Genomic DNA, 20,785 nt, shown 5'->3' on the forward strand with positions numbered 1-20,785 from the left:
CCTCATCTTCACTATGCAGTCACTCTGCACCTCCATCCCCCACCAGCAAGGCCTTAAAGCCCCATGTTTCGTCCTCGACCGCAGAACCATCCAATTTCCCTCCACTAACACTCTACTCTGCCTAGCGGAGCTGGTCCTCACCCTCAACAACTTCTTCTTTGACTCCTCCCACTTCCTCCAAGTCCAAGGCATAACTATGGGCACCCACATGGGCCCCAGCTATGCCTGCCTCTTGGTAGAATACGTTGAACAATCCCTGTTCCAGGCGTACACTGGCCCTATCCCCGTACTCTATCTCCGTTACATTGATGACTCCATCGGTGCTGCCTCCTGCACCCATGCAGAACTCATGGACTTCATCAACTTCACCACCAATTTTCATCCTGCACTCAAATTTACTTGGACCATCTCCGACACCTCGCTCCCCTTTCTTCATCTCACACTCCATCACAGGTAAGAGACTAATGACTGACTCCTATTACAAACCCACTGACTCCCATAACTATCTCGACTACACTTCTTCCCATTCTGCTTCCTGCAAAAACTCTATCCCCCCACTCCCAATTCCTCCATCTACACCGCATCTGCGCCCAAGATGAGATGTTCCATACTAGAACATCAGAGATGTCCTCATTAATTAGGAAACGGGGGTTCCCCTCTCTCATCATAGACTAGGCCCTCACTCGTGTCTCCTCGGTACCCCGCAGCTCCGCCCTTGCTCCCCCTCCCCCTAGTCGCAACAGAGACTGAGTCTCCCTAGTCCTCACCTTCCACCCCATCAACCGTCACGTACAACACATAATGCTCCGAAATTTCCACCACTTCCAACGGGATCCCACCACTAGCCACATTTTCCCATCTCCACTCCTTTCCGCCTTCCGCAGAGACCGTTCCCTCTGCAACTCCCTAGTTAACATCCCTTCCCACCCAAACCACCCCCTCCCCAGGTACCTTCCCCTGCAACCGCAGATGATGCAACACCTTTCGCTATACCTCCTCCCTTGACTCTGTCCAAGGACACCGACAGTCCTTTCAGGTTAGGCAGGGGTTCACTTGCACTCCTCCAACCTCATCTGCTGCATCCATTGTTCAAGACGTGCACTCTTCTCCATCGGCGAGACCAAACGCAGACTGGGCTATCATTTCGCGGAACACCTTCGTTCAGCCTGCGTGAACTAACCTGATCTCCCAGTTGCTGGACACTTTAAGTCTCCTTCCCATTCCTACACAGACCTTTCTGTCCTCGGTCTCCTCCATTGTCAGTGAGGCTAAACGCAAATTGGAGGAACAGCATCTCATATTTTGCTTGGGCAACTTACAGCCTAGTGGTATGAATATTGATTTCTCTCACTTGGTAGCCCTGGCATTCCTTCCCTCTCTATCCCACCCCCACCCAATTCGCACCAGCTTCTCATTTTTACCCTACAAACAGCTAATAATGGCCAGTTTCCTTTATCATCGTTACTTTTTTGCATATCTTTCATTCGTTGTTCTTTATCTCTCATCACTATCTATATCTTTCGTTTCCCCTATCCCTAACCAGTCTGAAGAAGGGTCTCGACCCAAATCATCACCCATTCCTTCTCTCCAGAGATGCTGCCTGTCCCGCTGAGTTACTCCAGCTTTTTGGGTCTATCTTCAGATGTGTTGTGGAATGAGATGGGGGAGGAGGTCATTCATGGGAATGTGTGGAGAATCAAATGAGAATGAGAATGGACCGTTGATGTTTTACATAGACTCAGTGAACTGAAGGGCCTATTTGACGAGAAGAACAGAAATTAAACAAAGTTTTGCCGGCAAAACCGTAGCAAAATATCGGGAGCCTTTTAAAATGGAAGGTTTCAGCTGCATTCATGATCAAACAGAGAGTGTAAAATAATGTGAAAAAAACAAATGACCAAAGTCCAGTAGTTAACACAAATGAGAGCCAGGCTAATTGTAGAAAGTTCACAGAGGAAGTGAAAAGGGGAACAAAAGGCTGTCAGAAAATATACTCATACATGGAGGTAGTAACAGGGTCGCAAGAGAAATAAGGCCAAAGCCAAAAATGTAATTCTCCTCTGGAGGTAAAGGATGTGGCTGAGGTATTAATAAGCACTTTATGTCAGTATTCAGTGTGATACTGCTGCTGAAATCGCAGCAAGAGTAGGTGAAATTAAGATTCTAGGCATGTTAAAAATTAATAGTGGAAACACGAAAAGAACTAGTTGGACTTACAACCAACAAATGATTGTCTCAGGTGCAATGTATTCCAAGTTGCAGGTGGAAATTAGGAATGGAAATGGTGGAGGACTTGGTGTAGGCATGAATTCAGTACCTTCAGACTAGTCAATTTGATCTCAGTGGTGAGGAAAGTGTTTCATAATCAGGAATAGAATTAGCAGTGAGTTGGACAAGTGTGGGTTGATCACAGGAAGGCAGCATGGATTTGCTGAAGGCAAATCACACCAAACGTTTGGAATCAGAGAGGAATACAAGTGAAAGGGAATTATTTTTCCCCAGAGTGGAAGGAGGTGCCCAATGGATCTTCTCAACAGCCAATACTAGAAACCATGTATTCCCTAACCTATTGCAATAACTTGGACTGGAAAACTGGAAGGACAGTAGGTGGTTTTAAGAAATAGACAGGCTGGTGAAATGGGTGGATATTTGAAAGATGAAATTTCTTGCCGATGAGTGTGAGCAATTAAATTTAGACACAACAAATAAGAACAGGCAGCATTATCGAGGCACAAATACAGTGAGATTTAAAAATGTACACACTTTGTTTCAACATGACAGAATTGGTTGAGGTATTGAGTAATATAGCGATGTTGTCAGTTTTACAGTGACATTGAAAATAAGTGCATTAACCTGTTCAGTGCCACCCCCAAGTATACATATGGATCATGAAAAAAAAACTTTGCAGTGAACAGGTTAAACACTGGTTTAGCCACGACTGGGCTATTGTGTGCAATTGTAGGCTGCCACGTGTTAGCGAAGATGAGAAGGTTTTGGAGATGGTGCAGAAAAGGATTCACCAAGGTGATTCCATGGATTCTGTTCAATGCATAGACTGGATAATTTGGAGTTGTCCTCCTTTGAACAGAAGATAATTCAAGAAAATTTGACCGAAGTATTTCAAAATCATGAAAGGTGGCGACTTTTTGTAAATACCCACGGGAAAAATAGTGAATTAGGTGGAGAAACTGTTCCCTTTTCAAAAGTATCACAAACGTTGGGATACGGAATGACGTTGATTGCCAAAAAAACCGATGGAGGGATTTTTTTTAAAGGATATAGCGTGGAAAGAGACCCTTCAGCCCACCAAGTCCTCGCTGAACAGCGATCCCTGTACACTAGCACCATCCTTCAGACTAGTGACAAGTGGGAGGAAACTGGAGCATCTGGGGGAAACCCCATGCAGTCACGGGGAGAACGTACAAACTCCGTACAGACAGCACCCATAGTCAGGATCGAACCAGTGTCTCAGGCAATGAAAAGAATAAAATTTGCTAAGTCTAATAATAAGCCAAGAGCTGACATATGGGAAAAGTATGATGGGAAAGTCCGCCAACAATGGGAAGCTAACTTGTGTCATGTTTGAAGACGTAGCAATTAGATTAGGGAAGTGTTTAGTTTGCAATAGATAGCTGACACAAAGATAAGAATAGGGTACTTGTGAAGCAGGCTGAGTACAATAACATTGATCTTAAGATAAGATATGTTTGTTCATGACACCCATTTACAGAGAAAATGGGGAAATGGTTTGTAGTCAAAGGAAGGAGAGTCCCACAGAAAAGACAAAAATGTGATCTGACAGATAACAGCAACCCCAGCAGAGATAAATATGAATTAGAGACTACAAAGTGGGTTACTGGTGAATTACTTTAAAAGATAATGTCTGCATGTAACCATTATAACGCACACACTATAAATTGCTCTGTGTTTTGAGTGAGTGAAACATTTTACTCCAGTACCTACTGCCAAGGCCTGAATAAACTGACTTGCTTGAGAGACTCACTACGGATGTATTGAGGTTTTCTGTGTCTGCTGAGCTGATCAGAGCTAGAAGTAAGATCGCCACTGGGTCCCACATGTAAACCAGACTCGGGGTGCAGGTTTAGCACACAAATCCTTCCAAATGCAATGTGGGGAGGATTTTTTTTTTAACATAGCAAGTGAATAGGATCTGGAATGCACAACCAGAGTGGTGAAAAAGAAAGATTAATTAGGGAGCAAGGTAAAGCTGCAAAGAATAAATCTTCAGGGCCATGACGAGTGGGCAGGAGAGTCAGATGAGCTGAAGTGCTCTTTCAAAGAACAATTTTTATCCATCTGTGACGTAACTATTCTGTGATCCTGTGAACTCTGGGAGATGGGGAAAAGTGTGGAAAAGTGTCAACAACACTGATCCATATGGTACAGCACTTGTTACAGGCCTCCAGTTTGAAAAACAACTAGCCTGTTTCCTGCATTGAAGACAAATCTGAACCCAATTGGCTAGATTGCCTTGGATCCCATGTGATCTAACCTTCCAGACCAGTCCACCACGTGGCACCTTGTCAAAGGCAAAATATTTGACATCCCAGGGATTTTGAAATAAAACCGACCATCCTTTCACTTCTGATTGTTTCATATCATAAATATACCAGCGATGGAAACTCCAAAGACGTACAGGTATGTAGGTTAATTGGCTGGGTAAATGTAAAAATTGTCCCTAGTGGGTGTAGGATAGTGTTAATGTACGGGGATCACTGGGCGGCACGGACTTGGAGGGCCGAAAAGGCCTGTTTCCGGCTGTATGTATATGATATGATAACAAAGGAATTCATTTGGTCAAACTCGCGTTAAATGCTGATTAACCCATTTAGCCTCATTAAGCACCTATACAGGAATAAAACTGGTAGGTCCAGAAGGTTTCCTGATCTTGAACTTAAAATGTATAATTCCCATCTGTAATTTATTTACAGACATCGAACCATAGAATTTAGGAGCAGAAGGCCATTCAGCCCTTCGAACCTGTTCCTCCATTCAATGCTGAATATAGTTGATCATTCAAATTCAATACTATGTTCCCACTTTCTTCTCACATCTCATAACCCCATTAGTCCTAAGAAATACATCTAACTCCTTCCTAAATTTTCTTGATAAGCTGGCTTCAACTGCTTTCTGTGGCAGAATCTGCGAATCCCACGTGATTGCCTACAACTAGTTCACAACCCACAATGGAAAGAAATAATCTCAGGACGAGGGATTGCGATGGAAGAGAGAGAAAAAAATGCTAATTGTAATCAGACCCGAGCATTTAAAGAAATGTCTTCATTCTGTTCTCAATTATATTTATCAGTCGTTTGAGCAATGACTGTCCCAAATGCTGTAGTACAGCTGTGTCACCACAGGGGACCCACAGTGAGCCCAGTTTCAGTGAATACTAATGGCAGAAAAGCAAGAGAATCACTCCTTTGAAAATAAGTTTTGATATTTGCCCCCCATCTTGAAAAACAGTGCACAAATCATCAAAAGCAAGCAGGCAGGTGCAACAGTTACTCAGAAAGGCTGATGACACATTGGTCTTCGTAGCTAGAGACTTTGAATGGAGGAATAGAGATATTTTGCTGCATTTGTATTGACGAGTCAAGAGTGTTTTAATTGTCAGATGTACCGAAAAATGCTCACTTGCAACAGCATAACAAGCCTGTAACACGAGGCATCTAAATGATATGTAATAAAAAATATTCTCAATAAGCTAATAACTCTAATATCAGTGCAAACAAAACCCTGAAGTTCTCAGTGCAACCAAAGATAATCTTTAGTTCACAGGTTATATGTTGAAAGACTGGAGCAACCAGCTTGCATACACTGGAATTTAGAAGGATGAGAGGGGATCTTATCAAAACGTATAAGATTATTAAGGGGTTGGACACGTTAGAGGCAGGAAACATGTTCCCAATGTTGGGGGAGTCCAGAACCAGGGGCCACAGTTTAAGAATAGGGGTAGGCCGTTTAGAACGGAGATGAGGAAAAACTTTTTCAGTCAGAGAGTTGTGAATCTGTGGAATTCTCTGCCTCAGAAGGCAGTGGAGGCCAATTCTCTGAATGCATTCAAGAGAGAGCTAGATAGAGCTCTTCAGGATAGCGGAGTCAGGGGGTATGGGGAGAAGGCAGGAACGGGGTACTGATTGAGAATGATCAGCCATGATCACATTGAATGACGGTGCTGGCTCGAGGGGCCGAATGGCCTACTCCTGCACCTATTGTCTATTGTCTATTGTGTCGTGATCAAGAGCCTTAAGTTTGCTGGGAAGAAACTATTCTTGAACTTGGTGGCCTGTTTTTAGACTCCTGTGCCTTCTTCCTAATGGTACGAGTGAAATGAGAGCGCAGACAAGGCGATGTGGATCCACGATGGTGCAGGATGCTTTCCTGAGGCAGCATGCTCTATGGATCCCTTCCATTGTGGGGAGGTTAGTACCCCTGATGGACCGGGCAGTGTTGACCACCTTTTGTAATCTCCTTCATTCCAGATATTGAGAGCACATCTTGACTTTATTGAGCATCCATTTCTCTTCATCTGAGGAAGGGTGTTCTCGTAGGCCCATTTAGCCTATACTGCCATTCTATGCTATCATAATGCATTTCAATACCATTTCCTTCTTTCCGCTCTTTACCCTTATGGCTTCTTTTTCTAGAAACCTTGCATTGTTAAATGTATTCAATGATTTGATGTACAACATTTTCCACCGTGGAGAATTTCACAGGTTCACCACTCTTGAATGAACAGATTTTCCCAAATCATTGACTTAGATGGTGAATAGCTGAGGTGCTTATCAAACCCTCCCTTACTATGTACAGCTCATCACCCAGAGAAAGCACCTTTTTTTCCCCTCACTTCATATCCTGTCTGTCAAACAATTTTCAATCCATGCCACTATAGAACCCAGATACATTACTATTTGCAGCTTATCACCCTGAGAAAGTTTCTTTTTTTCCTATTTTATATCCTGTCTGCCAATCAATGTTCAATTCATACCACTATATAATCCCAATCCCATGTGCTTTAATTTTGGACACTAGTATCTTATGTGGGACTTTATCAAAGTTGTTCCCAAAACTCAAATACACATCCACTAACTCTCCCTTATCTAAGCTACCAGTTATATCCTCAAGAAGTTCCAGTAGATTTGTCAAACATGATTTCCCTTTCATGTTGACTTGCCTAATTTTGTGGATATTTTATCAGTGTTCTATTATTACCTTCTTGACAACAGACTTCAGAATTTTCCCTCCTGCTTTTATTAGGCCAACTGGTTTGCAATTGGACTTTTAAAAAAAAAACCTCTTTTCCCTTACATTTTCCATTCTCTAATTTAGAACTCCAAAATAGCTCCAAAATCTATAGAATTGCGTGAGATGACAACCAATGCACACACAATTTCTACCGCTACCTCTTTTTATATCCTAGGATGCAAACTACCAGGCCTTAGATTTATCATCTCTCAGTGACAATTTTTCTAGCACCTTATTTTTAAACTGACGCTGTTCCTTCAATTCCTATTTTATTGTACTTCGATCCTGAGCATTGTTAGGATAATATTCATGTCCTTTTCAAAGAGGACAGAGCCAAATTATTTGTTTAACTACTCGGCTATTTCTTTGTTCCCTTTTATAAATCCTCCCATTCCCAACTGTAAGAGACTAACAATTTCTCCACATGAAACCGGAGAAGCTTTTACACCCTAATTTTCTGTTCTTCACAGAAAATTTCTTCCCTACTCTATTAATCCACTCACAATTAAACTTTTGCTTTTATATTGCCGAATTGTAATCCTGCTACATTTCCCAGCAATTCTTCGGAACCGATATAATTCTTAACTTAACTTTAGAAAACCATATTTTAATATGGATCACTTTCCATATCTCATGGGGGTCCATTTCTCTTTTGTGTTACGGTTCTAGAGAAGAAAACCTAACCATTGTGGGTTTTGCATGTATTCCTCACGCAAGTGAGCCATTGCCAATGCAATATCACACTTTTAAATAAGTTTCCCAATCCAGCACAGCCAACTTACTCAAATATCTTTGTGGTTTCCTTCTTTTATTTCGGTGCCCTAATCTCCCAGTGAACCACTTCACTCTCTAGGTTCAATGAATTTCATGCGACGATCACACTTCCCGAAAGGACTGCACACAAAATCATTTACCCGCTCCTTCTCATTGCACAATATCCAGATTTGGAATGCCTGCTCGCTAACAGGCTCACATACTGCTCTTAAAAAAATAAATCTGGTGCACATTATAGAATGCATCCTGGACAGTTTCGCTGCTCATTTATTTTGACCATTTTTCACAGCTTAAAAATACCCATTATTACCATTGTACCCTTTTAAAATTCAGAAATGTTTGCTGCCCTTGGTGCTTCTTAGCTCCACCTAGACTATTCCTTCATCTCGTCTTTGAGCCAATATTGTTTCTCCCTATTGCTTGGATTTCACCCTTTCCTAACAATGGCACCCTACCTCCTCTCCTATCCTCTCTACATATAGAATGGCCTTAGATATTCATCTCCAACCCGAAGTCACTGTGCAGCCAATCTTTGTAATGGCAAAGGCATCTATGTGTTGTTAATTACCCATATTATTACAAATCCCTGCACATTCATATATAGAGCCATTAGCCTTTTAACCATTTTTAATATGAATCGCTTCCCACTTCTCGTGAGCCATCTCATGAGGAAAAGTATCGATGAGGAAACCCCCATTGCCCGTGTTGCTCCAGCACTGTTTTTGACTGTCCAAGGAAAAGACCAAGATATCAAACCCAACACTAACTCATGGTCTTCTAAGCTGCCATGATCCTTGCTCTTCTGTATGCCTCGGGAAATGGATGCTTGCAGTGAAATACAATCGCCAGATGCTATGATGGAAAAATTCAAGCTAACTGTAGTTCATGCAAAACTATAGGATTCTGCAGAATGTGTTAGACATTGCCCAGACCATCACGAGTATCAACCTCCCCACCATTGAAGGGATCTAGAGGAAGCACTGCCTCAAGAAGAAAGCGAATATCATGACAGACTCGCACCTCTCCCTGCTTCCATCAGGAAGCTGGTATAGAAGCCGGAGAACAATTACCTCTTTTACCGAAAGAACAGCTTCTTCCCGTTAACCATCAGGCTCTTGGATCACACTCCACAACCCTACCTCAGCACCAAACTATCATGAACTTTATACTACTACGGTTGCAGTAAGTACAAACCTGTCTTTTGAAACTTTTAAATTAATTAGATTCTCCTCTTCTAATTCCAGTCACTGATGGCGCCATACGATGGCAGCCTCCCCAACAGTCAGTCTCGCCCTTTTCCTTCTTTGTTGTTTCTAATCTGTTGTTAAATGTATGTTTTAGTGTATCTTTAGTTTTGTATTATGTGGGGGTGGGTGGCGGGGCTTTAAAAAAATCTCTTTCCTCGACGGAGATGCGACTTTTCCGTATTGTATCTCCGTCCGTACTGCGGCCTAACATCGTGGAGCTGGCAGCCTCTTGCTGGGGATCGAATTCGGGAGCTCCAACCTCGGGAGCCTGCGGACTTAACATTGTGGAGCTTGCGATCCCTTTGTCAGGGATCGACTTTGGGAGCTCCAACCGCGGGAGCCTGCAGACTTTACATCATGGAGCTCCGGTCCCTTGGTTAAGGACCGACTTCGGGAGCTCCAACCACTGGAGCTTCGATTGCCCCGACGCCGGAGCTTTGATCGCCCCGATCGCGGGAGCTTCGATCGCCCCGATCGCGGGAGCTTCGATCGCCCCGACTTCAGATGGTTCGACTGCCCCGTCCACGGGAGAATAAGGAGTAAAGAAGATAAGACTTTATTGCCTTCCATCACAGTGAGGAATGTGGGGTAGTCGCTGTGGTGGATGTTTATGTTAACTTTTATGTAGTTGTGTGGCTTGTTGCTTTTTTGGTATGACTGTGTGGCAAATCAAATTCCTTTTATGTTTTTACATACCTGGGTAATAAATTAATTACAATTACAATTAACTACCCTCGTTAACATCTTGGAACTGAACATTAATTCTGTTTCCCTTTCCACAGATGCTGTTGGACCGGCTAAGTATTTGCAGCATTTTCTGTTTTTGTTTCAGATTTCCATCACCTGCTATTTCTGAAGTAACTGAACTTCAGTACTATCAACAACACTTAGATCACGAATGACTGCAGGACTAACTCTCATTTTTAAGGCCAGTATTTCACATTTGGTAATCAACATATTAATTTTCCAAGAGTGAAAATTTTGAAGATTAAGCATATTTATGAATTGGCACAAATTTTACCTGCAACTTTGCAGAAATCATAAATTCTGTGATATTAGGTCTCTATGCAATTGTTTTGGCTTAAACTATCGCTGCCAAATGCTGTCCTGTTTATTTATCGCATAAAATATAAAGATAGACGCAAAGTGCTGGAGTAACTGAGCAGGTCAGGCAGCATCTCTGAAGAAAAAGGATGGGCGACATTTCGGGTTGGGACCCTCCATCAGACAGATGACCCAGTCCCGACCCGAAACGTCACCCATCCTTTTTCTACAGAGATGGTGCCTGACCCATTGAGTTACTTTGAGCACTTTGTGTGTAACCTCATAATAAATGCTGGTTTAAAAAATAAATCTGGAAATACAACTTAAACTTCAGAGAACCACTTTTCGCTGTACGGTATTTCCAAGCCATCCTTAAGTTCTTGTCAAGTGTTGATTATGTATAGCTCCAGGCACTAGTTTCACATTAGCTATTCGGTTGAGACTGCTCACAATGCAATTTATCAGACACTTGAAATACAAACAGGTCTGGACTTGGTATTAAACGATACCACAATCAATCTCGAACAAAAGTATTTCAAACAGTGAGCTGGTAAAGGTAGCAAAAAGCTGAATGACAGGACCATTAGTTTGATTGTTGGTACTGGTTTTACTGTTGAGTTCTCCGAGGGCAACAGACAACTCGAACTCTACCTGAAAGATTGGTCATGATGAGAACATATCCCGCAGGTTTTTGGTATGTGGCTAGGTATTTGATATACCCTCCAAGAAACCCGTATTCCTGTGGTCTTTATTCCACAACTCCTATGCTACCCGGCCCCAATTCAGTGGGATTACTACTGGCAGTTGCACCTTTGATTGCTAAGGCCATCGAAGTTCTAGAAAACTTCCCTGACCTTCCTATCTTTCTTTCTAGTTTTCGGACACCCCCCCATAATGCTTGGGACAAAGACCCATCATTTATTTATTTGCCTCTGTACTCCACAATTTGAAATTTGTAATAGAAAAAAATCACATGTGGTTAAAATGCACATTGTCAGATTTTATTAAAGGTAATTTTTATACATTTTGGTTTCACCATGTAGAAATATCAGATGTGTTTATACATAGTCCTCCCATTTCAGGGCACCATAATGTTTGGCACACATGGCTTCACAGGCCTTTGTAATTGCTCTGGTGTGTTTAATTGCCTCCTTAATGCAGGTATAAGAGAGCTCTCAGCACCTAGTCTTTCCTCCAGTCTTTCCATCACCTTTGGAAACTTTTATTGTGTTTATCAACATGAGGACCAAAGTTGTGCCAATGAAAGTCAAAGAAGCCATTATGAGAATAAAACTGTTAGCGACATCAGCCAAACCTTAGGCTTACCAAAATCAACTGTTTGGAACATCATTAAGAAGAAAGAGAGCACTGTTAAGCTTACTAATCGCAAAGGAAATAGTCAATTCTTGAGTGGCCAAGTCAATCACCCATTCTGAACCCAATTGAGCATGCCTTTTATATGCTGAAGAGAAAACTGAAGGGGACTAGCCCCCAAAACAAACATAAGGTAAAGATGGCTGCAATACAGTCCTGGTAGAGCATCACTAGAGAAGACACCCAGCTGGTGATGTCCATGAATCGCAGACTTCAAGCAGTCATTGCATGCAAAGGATATGCGACAAAATGCTAAACATGACTACTTTCATTTACATGACATTGCTGTGTTCCCTGAAATGGGGGGACTATGTATAAACACTGCTGTAATTTCTACATGGTGAAACAAAAATGTATAAAAATGGCCTTTATTAAAATCTGACAATGTGCACTTTAACCACATGTGTTTTTTTTCAATTACGAATCTCAAATTGTGGAGTACAGAGGCAAATAAATAAATAATGGGTCTTTGTCCCAAACATCATGGAGGGCACTGTACAGTGTCAGGGTGTCAATGTTGTTTGATAAGACTCCTATGAAAATTATTTATATACCGTACTATGTTGAAGGTGCCACAAGAGGGGAAGTATTATAATGCCATACGTCGCAAGACCATCAAGCAAGGTTGAAAAGTTGAATTTGGCTGGATTGCCTGCTGGCTGGCAGAGTTTCCATGCTGCATCTCCAACTAAACTACAAATATAATGTCCCAATAGAACTAACATTGTGTCTCAGTACCGGAACAGGTGAAAGAAACATCAAGTTCCTGCCAGTGTCGGATGTGGGCAGAATATCCACATTGACTGTACATCTACATCCCGGTAACAAACGATTAAAGTGAATGATGAGATCAATGGTTAGTTAATCAGCTGTGAAAGACAATAAAGGTGTCAACTGCATGTGTCCTTTGCAAACGTTTTCCAATAGCGTAACGACAAAAATTCCCAGCACAATTCTTGTGTGAGGAGCAACTCCCACTGGGCAGCACCAATTATAAACAGTACTAATAAAGACATTTTGTAGCACAACGCCACCCCTCCTACAGTGTGTGGTCAGTCATGCTTTTAAGCTAACCAAATCAGACCAAGCTATTTAGAAGTACTGCATGCCAAGGTTGTATGCAGTCACACATCCCACAGCCCTTGATTTATTCACTGCAACAATAAGAAAAAACAAATGACACAGTGCCCTACCTTCTGGCAATATAGTAGAAAACGGGAGTCCCTGTTTTTGATGTTCCAGCCTGGTAAAAGATGTTAAGTGTTTTTAAAGCTTTGAACTCTTCCTTTTCATGTACTTGATGCCTGAAAAGAAAATCTTTCATTGTAAATTGAGTCCTTGAAATATCTGTGCAGCATGCATTCAGTTCACTGAAGCACTTTTCCCATCAGAATCCTAACTTCTCAGATCGAATGCAAAATTTTATAATATCAGGTGATAAGTGGCGCAGTTGGAATAGCTGCAGTCACACAGCACCAGAGACCAGGATTAGATTCTGACCTCGGGTGCTGTCTGTGTGGAGTTTGCACTTTCGCCCTGTGGCCAGGTGGGTTCCCTCCGGGTGCTCCGGATTCCTCCACATCCCAAAGTCAGCTTAATTGGTTAATTGGCCTCTGTGCAACAACATGCCCAAAGGAACTACTGTGAACAGTTGATCAATAGTCAGTATGGACTAAGTGGGCCAAAGAACCTGTTTCTACACTGTATCTCTAACCTAAACTGAACTAATCTGACGGTAGACAAAAAATGCTGAAATAACTCGGCAGGCAGAACTCGGCAGAAAGATGCAGGCAGCATCTCTGGAGAGAAGGAATGGGTGACCTTTCAGGTCGAGATCCTTCTTCAGATCTGAAGAAGGGTCTCGAACTGAAACGTCACCCATTCCTTCTCTCCAGAGATGCTGTCTGTCCCGCTGAGTTACTCCAGCATTTTGTGTCTACCTTCGATTTAAACCAACATCTGCAGTTCTTTCCTAAACCAATCTGACTATACCTACAGGAAGTAAAGAAATTTCATAATTACACCATTGGAGTGATATTGAGCTATTTAGTCCAGGAAGGCTGTGAAGCAGTAGATCTGAACTGGAGACACAGTGCAGCATTGTATTTGGGATTGAATGAACTAAAGAAGGGTGTGAAGAAGGATCTCGACCCGAAACATCACCGATCCATGTTCTCCACAGATGCTGTCTGACTCTTCAGCAAATTACTTCAGCATTTTATGTCTTTCTTTGGTATCTACTAGTATCTACAGTTCTTGGTTTCTACTGTACAAAGACTGAAGGAAAATGGTGATCCCATGGAGGTACAGGACTGCAGACCATTGGCATTTTTGGTTAGAAACGTAAACATGAATATTCAGATGTTCTTTAAAAATGTCAATATTTCAACACTACAACCAGTAATGAGAGATTATTCAATTAGAACATCTTTGACTTGCAATACCTCTGAATTTTTTTTTTTCCAGGTTACCTACCTGGTCATGAATTCCTCAAACTTGGAGCTGGTGAGGTTTAGGCTGGACCAGTGAGTGTCAGCGACCGGTTTGTGCTCAGGAGGCCCCAGATAAGCCAGCAATGTCGCCATCTTGTCAAACGGTCTCCTCCCCACTGCTTTGTGATCCCTGAGGTCATGAGAGGATAAAAGCAATCATTTGATTTTCTTTAAATTAAAAATCAATTATAAATCACATCCAATTTTGCATCAAGAGTTCACAGATTAATATTTGTGATTGACCTTGTCCAAATAGCAGCACGTCATTTACCATGCATGCAAAATATTCAGGAGGGCAGTAATTAAGATAGAAACCTTTCAATGTTCATAAGCTGTGTTCATTTAGTCATAAATATTTAAAACAAAGATATTGCATTTTGCAACTGAGCAAATTTCCAATGGAGCTTTTCAATTTAAAATCCCAGTGCGATAGCAAATATAATTATGTCTTTTTGAATTGCGCCCTCTTTCTTCAGCAGGCCCACTGTAGCAACCCACAACAATACAGCATCAATTGCAATACTGTCACCTTTATATAGACTCATGTTTGGATATAGGTATTTATAATAGAAAAATAATATTTGGAATGACTTTAACAGTGTCGCCAAACATCTGCATTCACCGTTATTCATGAGTTCTAATCCTGCATCAACAAAAGACAATGTTTGGCTGTAAAAGGAAATGTATTGGCTGTATAGGCTCCATCGCAATGGTTAAGAAACATTTAGACAGTACATGGATAGGATATGTTTAGAGGGATAAGGGCCAAAGGCAGGTAGGTGGGACTCGTGTAGATGGGGCATGTTGGTTGGTGTGGGCAAGTTGGGCCAAAGGCCCTGTTTCCACGCTGTATGACTCGATGACCCTAATCAACACAAAGTTGTCTAACCTTCGGAATCAACCTTTGCAAAGCATCTTTTGCACTGGATTTCAAGGGTGCACATTAAAGTTGGCGCACTACTCAACAGATTCAGTGAATGGTACTGTCTGTAACTTGGGTCTTGTACATACCGGTTACTGGAAAGATATTGCCCTATTTTCTCCTGGTTGTTCCACAGCAACCTGTGCAAAGCGAGAACGTTCCCATCACTGATGAAGGAAAGACTGTGATTGACCGTGTCGCTGGCTGGGCAGTCAGATGCAATGTCCAGAAAAAACCTTCCACAGGAGGTGCCAGTGAGGGAAGAATGGAGGAGAATAAAATAAATGCATTTTATATTTCTTAAGGCATTATAACCAAAGCATAACCAAGTGGAATGACTAACACATAAATCATGCGCATAATGAATTCCCAATCCTGAGTTGTAAAGAATTGGTAGACACCATACAGCCCATCAAATAAGCATCAAGGATTCTCTTGCAGAAGCCACCCAATTTCAAAACCATCCCCATTCTTAATACTGATTTGCAGTTTTGCAGGTGGAGATATTTAACAATGGAGTAATATTCATCTTTGTAGGTATTCTGGAAATCACTCTACAAATTTCATCATTCCAGCCAGTAAAAACAAAACATGCATTTGAAAATAATTTTAATTCAGTTTTACAGTAAATTATGAATTCATAGTTACCTGCGAGCTGCATCAAAGTTGTTTTTTACAAAATCATTGAATGGCCTCATATGTTCTTCTTTTGTAAACAGGACATGATTCGCAATACTTTGTAGAATCTGGTTACAAAGTAGAATTTATATACCAATCAATGTTTTCTGATTCTAAACACAGGACAAGTATAAATTTAGACTGATTTGCCTTTGAAATGTATATTTACAATTAATAAAAAGATGGACACCCTCAAATCTTAGTGCATCATTGTGCTATCATGGGCGTCTTGGTCAGCATGGATGGGTTGGGCTGATGGGTATGTTTCCATGCTATATGGCTCTCCAACTCTGTTGCCAAAGGTTTAGTGCATTGTAGGTTCCACATTTTGTACACTCTTAAAGTCAGATTATAACATCTATGATAAAACACTTAATTCCTCTTCACTTCACCCTTCATCGCCGCTCGCTGCCCGAGTTAAGGCCATGGCATGAATTCCTTGGCAATGAGGGGATTTCACAGTCATCATAGCAAGCTGCCCCCAGCTAAATCATCCACAGCGTTTGGACTGAATACACCTTGTGTCAAGGCTGGCAATTATTGGCAACACATCCACCCATCTCTCAGTATGACAACTCAGCGTGGTGGCGCAGCGGTAGAGTTGCTGCCTTGCAATGTCAGAGATCCGGGTTCGATCCTGACAACGGGTGCTGCTTCTATGTAGTTATATTCTGGCCTTCCATCACAGTGAGGTGACTGGAGGAGACTCAGTGTGATGGATGTTTCTTTTTTTGTTTTGTGTTGGTTTGCGGTTGTATGTGTAATTGCTTATTTTATTGCTCTTACTGTTGGACTGTGGGTGACGGAATCTCGTCCAAAAGACTTGTTTTTTTTGGATGACAATAAAGGTAATTCTGATTTGGATTCTGATAATGTTCTCCCTGTGATCACCTGAGTTTTCTCCGGGTGCTCCAGCTTTCTTCCACACTCCAAAGATGCAAAAGTTTTTGTAGGATAATTGACTTCGGTCAAAATTGTAAATTGCCCCTCGTGCGTAGGCAGTGCTGGTGGAAGGGGATCGCTGGTCAGCATGGACTTGGTGGGCCAAAGGGCCTGTTTCCACGCTGTATCTCTAAACTAAACTCCCATCCAGTTTTTGGCATCTAGTTTCTCAACACCAGCCTGACAGGATCCATTTGCCAATGTTTGCTTCAGATTGACTGTGATCTGGACTGATTTCAATTTTATACATGAGCAAACCTGTTGAGAGACAGAGAGGTCTATGATGAGACATCTCTCTTTCTCTCTCTCTCTCTCACACACACACACACATCAAGTCTGCTCATCTATGAAATCAAAATTTGCCCAGGTTTGCACAATGAGATAGAGGATGGTATTTCTCCATTATAGATACCACAAGATGTATTTGAACTTGGAGCAGAGAGTTCAGGAGTTTTAACTAGGGCAAGTTTTTCATCCCCATGGTACACCACGAATGTCAAATCTAGTTTTGCCAACACTACCCAGCTGAGAATGAAATAGTCAGTTCTCAAGCAGTTGATAATGGATTTTTTTCCAATCTCTCTGGGTCTCTTACTCACGGGTCCAATTTCCATCGCTCTCAATGGGATCCAGAAATACTCCATGTTAAAACATTTACCTTGGACATTAACTTCAATCCGCGTTCAATTCTTGGTGGAGGCTTCTTATCAAGAATTCCTGCTTCATATGGGGATACGATAGCAGGATTGATGAATCTTAAGAACATAGCACTTCCAACTGCACCGATGCTGTTCTGGGGAAAGCGCTGGCTGACAACCTGCAAGGGAGGAGACAGCAAAGACACATACAGGACATTACAGCAGCAAACCTCATTTGTTCTCATCATTGAACACATCTTTATGCCTATCATAATCAAACAAATACACCTGTTACGCGATATCCCGATGATCTCTAAACCTCACCATAAAGGACAATGTAATGGGATTGACTAAAATGTGAACTTTAAAACCAGCCACAAAATGTTTCGAACATGAAGTTTTCGGATTCAGTTTAGTAAATGAATTTAGCCAGCTTGTCTAATAATGAAAAAGCCTGGCGCTGTTCAATATTACTGGGAAGTTGTAGCTACCAAAGATGGGGTAATTAAATTCAATGATGAATTCAAGACACCAGCATTGAAATCTCAGAAGATTATGAGTATATGAGACAGCACGGAGATAGTAAGGTACCAGTCAAGTATTTGATGGGATTTTAAAATGACGACAAGAAACTAAAAAATAAAGAGTGCTGTTTAACCGGGTGCTAATAAGCACAGATGGAATTTGGCAGAGAAACAAAACAGACAATATTTTGAATCACCTCTAGTTTATCAAGAGCAGAATTGACAAGCCAGTCATATTCATCAAATCGAAATATACATGGACAGAAGCGGGAATTTCAGGAGCAGATGGGCTAAAGCAAAAAAGTTACACAATGAATGTAGAGGTATCACTGGACGGTCATTAAAATGGCATCAATGTGAATCAATCGCTTCCCCAGTGATAAAGTTCAAAACCAAGGTCATGAACAGTTTGCTTTGGTATCGTGGGTGCCCGGGAGAGAAATGGAGACAAGGAACAGACATTGATGGGGACCAACGGGAATGGATTTGCTCACGTACATAACAAGAGTTGAGTTTACATCTTAAAAATGCAGGTCTCCACCTCAACTGACAGTACAGTCTGACCATCACTCCCTCAATGTCAATACACTCAAGAAATGGGGTGGAATACACGCCCCAGTCTGCATCAATAGCGCTGAAGTGGAGATGGCTGAGAGCTTCAGGTGTAAATATCCCCAATTAATCTTCCTGGCCCAACCACAAAGACACTATGGACAAGAAAGTACACCAATGCCTCTACTTCATCAGAAGGCTGAGAAAATTTGTCATATCTCCACTGACTATTACCAATTTCTAGCATATGGCATCACTCACGATCTAGATGCTCAAATGATTGTGATAGAAGTGTGAGCAAGGATAGCAATACACTGGTAGACATACCAGTAAAAATGCTTATAATAAAAAATGGAACTGCTACTGATGTTACTATAAAATGCTGGCATTGTGGAAAGTGAACTTGCAATTGACAAGTTGCAAATTCAAATCACTTAGTGTTTGGTTATGTGTGAATAGGAAAGGGGACGAAGGCATATCTGTGGTGTTAGCAACAGACTCTTCATATCACTTGGAATTAAAGCTTAGTTTCTTGTCGTTCTTACTCGCTTCCGACCAGTAAAAAGTAGTTGTATTCTCCTTCTGTAGAAACAAGGAATTGCAGATTCTTGTTAATACACAAAAGCACACAAAGTGCTGGAGTAACTCAGCAGCTCAGGGAGCATATCTGGAGAAGGTCAGGCAGTTTCTGCAGAGATGCTGCCTGGCCTGCTGAGTTACTCCAGCACTTTGCATTTTCCTTTTGCCAGTTCAAATCAAGTAGTGAACACCTTTTCCCCTCTTTCCAAAGACGATTTCAATTTGTAATCCATGCTGACATCTGTCAACTTCAGGAAACAGATCAAAATTTAAGACCATCTTTCCACAGTTTTGGTTCATTTTCCTCTGTGTGCCGGCTGTGACTCAGTGGGTAGCACTCTTTTGAGTTAGAAGATTGAAGGTTCAAGTCCAACTCCTGAGATTGGAGCACAGAATCGAGGCTGATGGCACCCATCCCTCCAACCCCATGCAACAACACAAAATGCTGTCTTTTAAACTGAGTCCCCACCTGCTTGCTCCAGGGTTACTCTATTTCAAGCATGAGTAGGTGTAGTTCTCTATCAATATGACAAAAGCGGTGGAGAAAACCCAGAATTATAGGGGGAACACGCAAACTCCACAGACAACACCCGAGGTCAGGATCGAAACTAGGTCAGTAATGTTCAGGCAGCAGCTCTGCCAACTGTGCCACTGTGCTGCACAGAAGACTTTGTTTTTTCCTGTATTTTCTACATGAACCTTTTCCTGACAAAAATACTCAATTACCTACCTGATCTCCCAGTGGCTCAACACTTCAACTCCCCCTCCCATTCCCAATTTGACCTTTCTGTCCTGAGCCTCCTTCATTGTCAGAGTGAGGCCCAGTGCAAATTGGAGGAACAGCACCTCATATTTCGTTTGGGTAGTTCACACCCCAGCGGTATGAACTTGACTTCTCTAACTTCAGAGAGTCCCTGCTTTCCCGCTCTTTCCCCATCCCCCTTCCCAGAGCGAGAAATAGTGCTGGGACCGCAGCGATTTACAATATACATTCATAACTTAGATGAAGGGATTAAAAGTAACATTAGCAAATTTGCAAATGACACAAAGCTGGATGGCAGTATGAACTGTGAGGAGGATGTTATGAGGATGCAGGGTGACTTGGACAGGTCGTGTGAGTGGGTAGATGCATGGCAGATGCAGTTTAATGTGGATAAATGTGAGGTTAGCCACTTTGGTGGTAAGAACAGGAAGGCAGATTATTATCTGGTCATGAACAGTTTGGAAAAGGGGAAGTACAAAGACATCTGGGTGTCCTTGTTCATCAGTCACTGAAAGTAAGCATGCAGGTACAGCAGGCAGTGAAGCAAGCTAATGGCATGTTGGCCTTCATGAGAAGAGGAGTTGAGTATAGGAGCAAAGAGGTCATTCTACAGTTGTACAGGGCCCTGATGAGACTGCACCTGGAGTACTGTGTGCAATTTTGGTCTCCAAATTTGAGGAAGGACATTCTTGCTATTGAGGGAGTGCAGCATAGGTTCACTAGGTTAATTCCCGGAATGGCGGGACTGTCGTATGTTGAAAGACTGGAGCGACTGGGATCGTATAAACTGGAATTTAGAAGGATGAGAGGGGATCTTATTGAAACATGTAAGATTATTAAGGGATTGGACATGCTAGAGGCAGGAAACATGTTCCCAATGTTGGGGGAGTCTAGAACCAGGGGTCACAGTTTAAGAATAAGGGGTAGGCCATTTAGAACGGAGATGAGGAAAACTTTTTCACTCAGAGAGTTGTAAATCTGTGGAAT

The 20,785-nt window shown here is 42.0% G+C and overlaps 1 protein-coding gene across 8 annotated transcripts in view; it reads right to left on the reverse strand.

Annotated features, from left to right (window-relative positions):
- nf1a (neurofibromin 1a) overlaps positions 1 to 20,785 on the reverse strand; it is a 306,791-nt gene that overhangs the window by 124,037 nt on the left and 161,969 nt on the right. For 7 of the 8 annotated variants that reach the window (XM_078422133.1, XM_078422136.1, XM_078422134.1 and 4 more), the window contains 5 exons: positions 17,401 to 17,559; positions 15,771 to 15,868; positions 15,212 to 15,358; positions 14,184 to 14,330; positions 12,902 to 13,012 (listed from right to left, as the gene is read on the reverse strand). In XM_078422133.1, the coding sequence (XP_078278259.1) occupies positions 12,902 to 13,012; positions 14,184 to 14,330; positions 15,212 to 15,358; positions 15,771 to 15,868; positions 17,401 to 17,559 (662 nt within the window). Of the gene's footprint in view, positions 1 to 12,901; positions 13,013 to 14,183; positions 14,331 to 15,211; positions 15,359 to 15,770; positions 15,869 to 17,400; positions 17,560 to 20,785 lie in introns of those variants that run through there. The other variant, XR_013548929.1, reaches the window with a different exon arrangement.

This window comes from Rhinoraja longicauda, chromosome 26 (assembly GCF_053455715.1).
Source record: "Rhinoraja longicauda isolate Sanriku21f chromosome 26, sRhiLon1.1, whole genome shotgun sequence".
Classification (NCBI taxonomy): domain Eukaryota; kingdom Metazoa; phylum Chordata; class Chondrichthyes; order Rajiformes; family Arhynchobatidae; genus Rhinoraja; species Rhinoraja longicauda.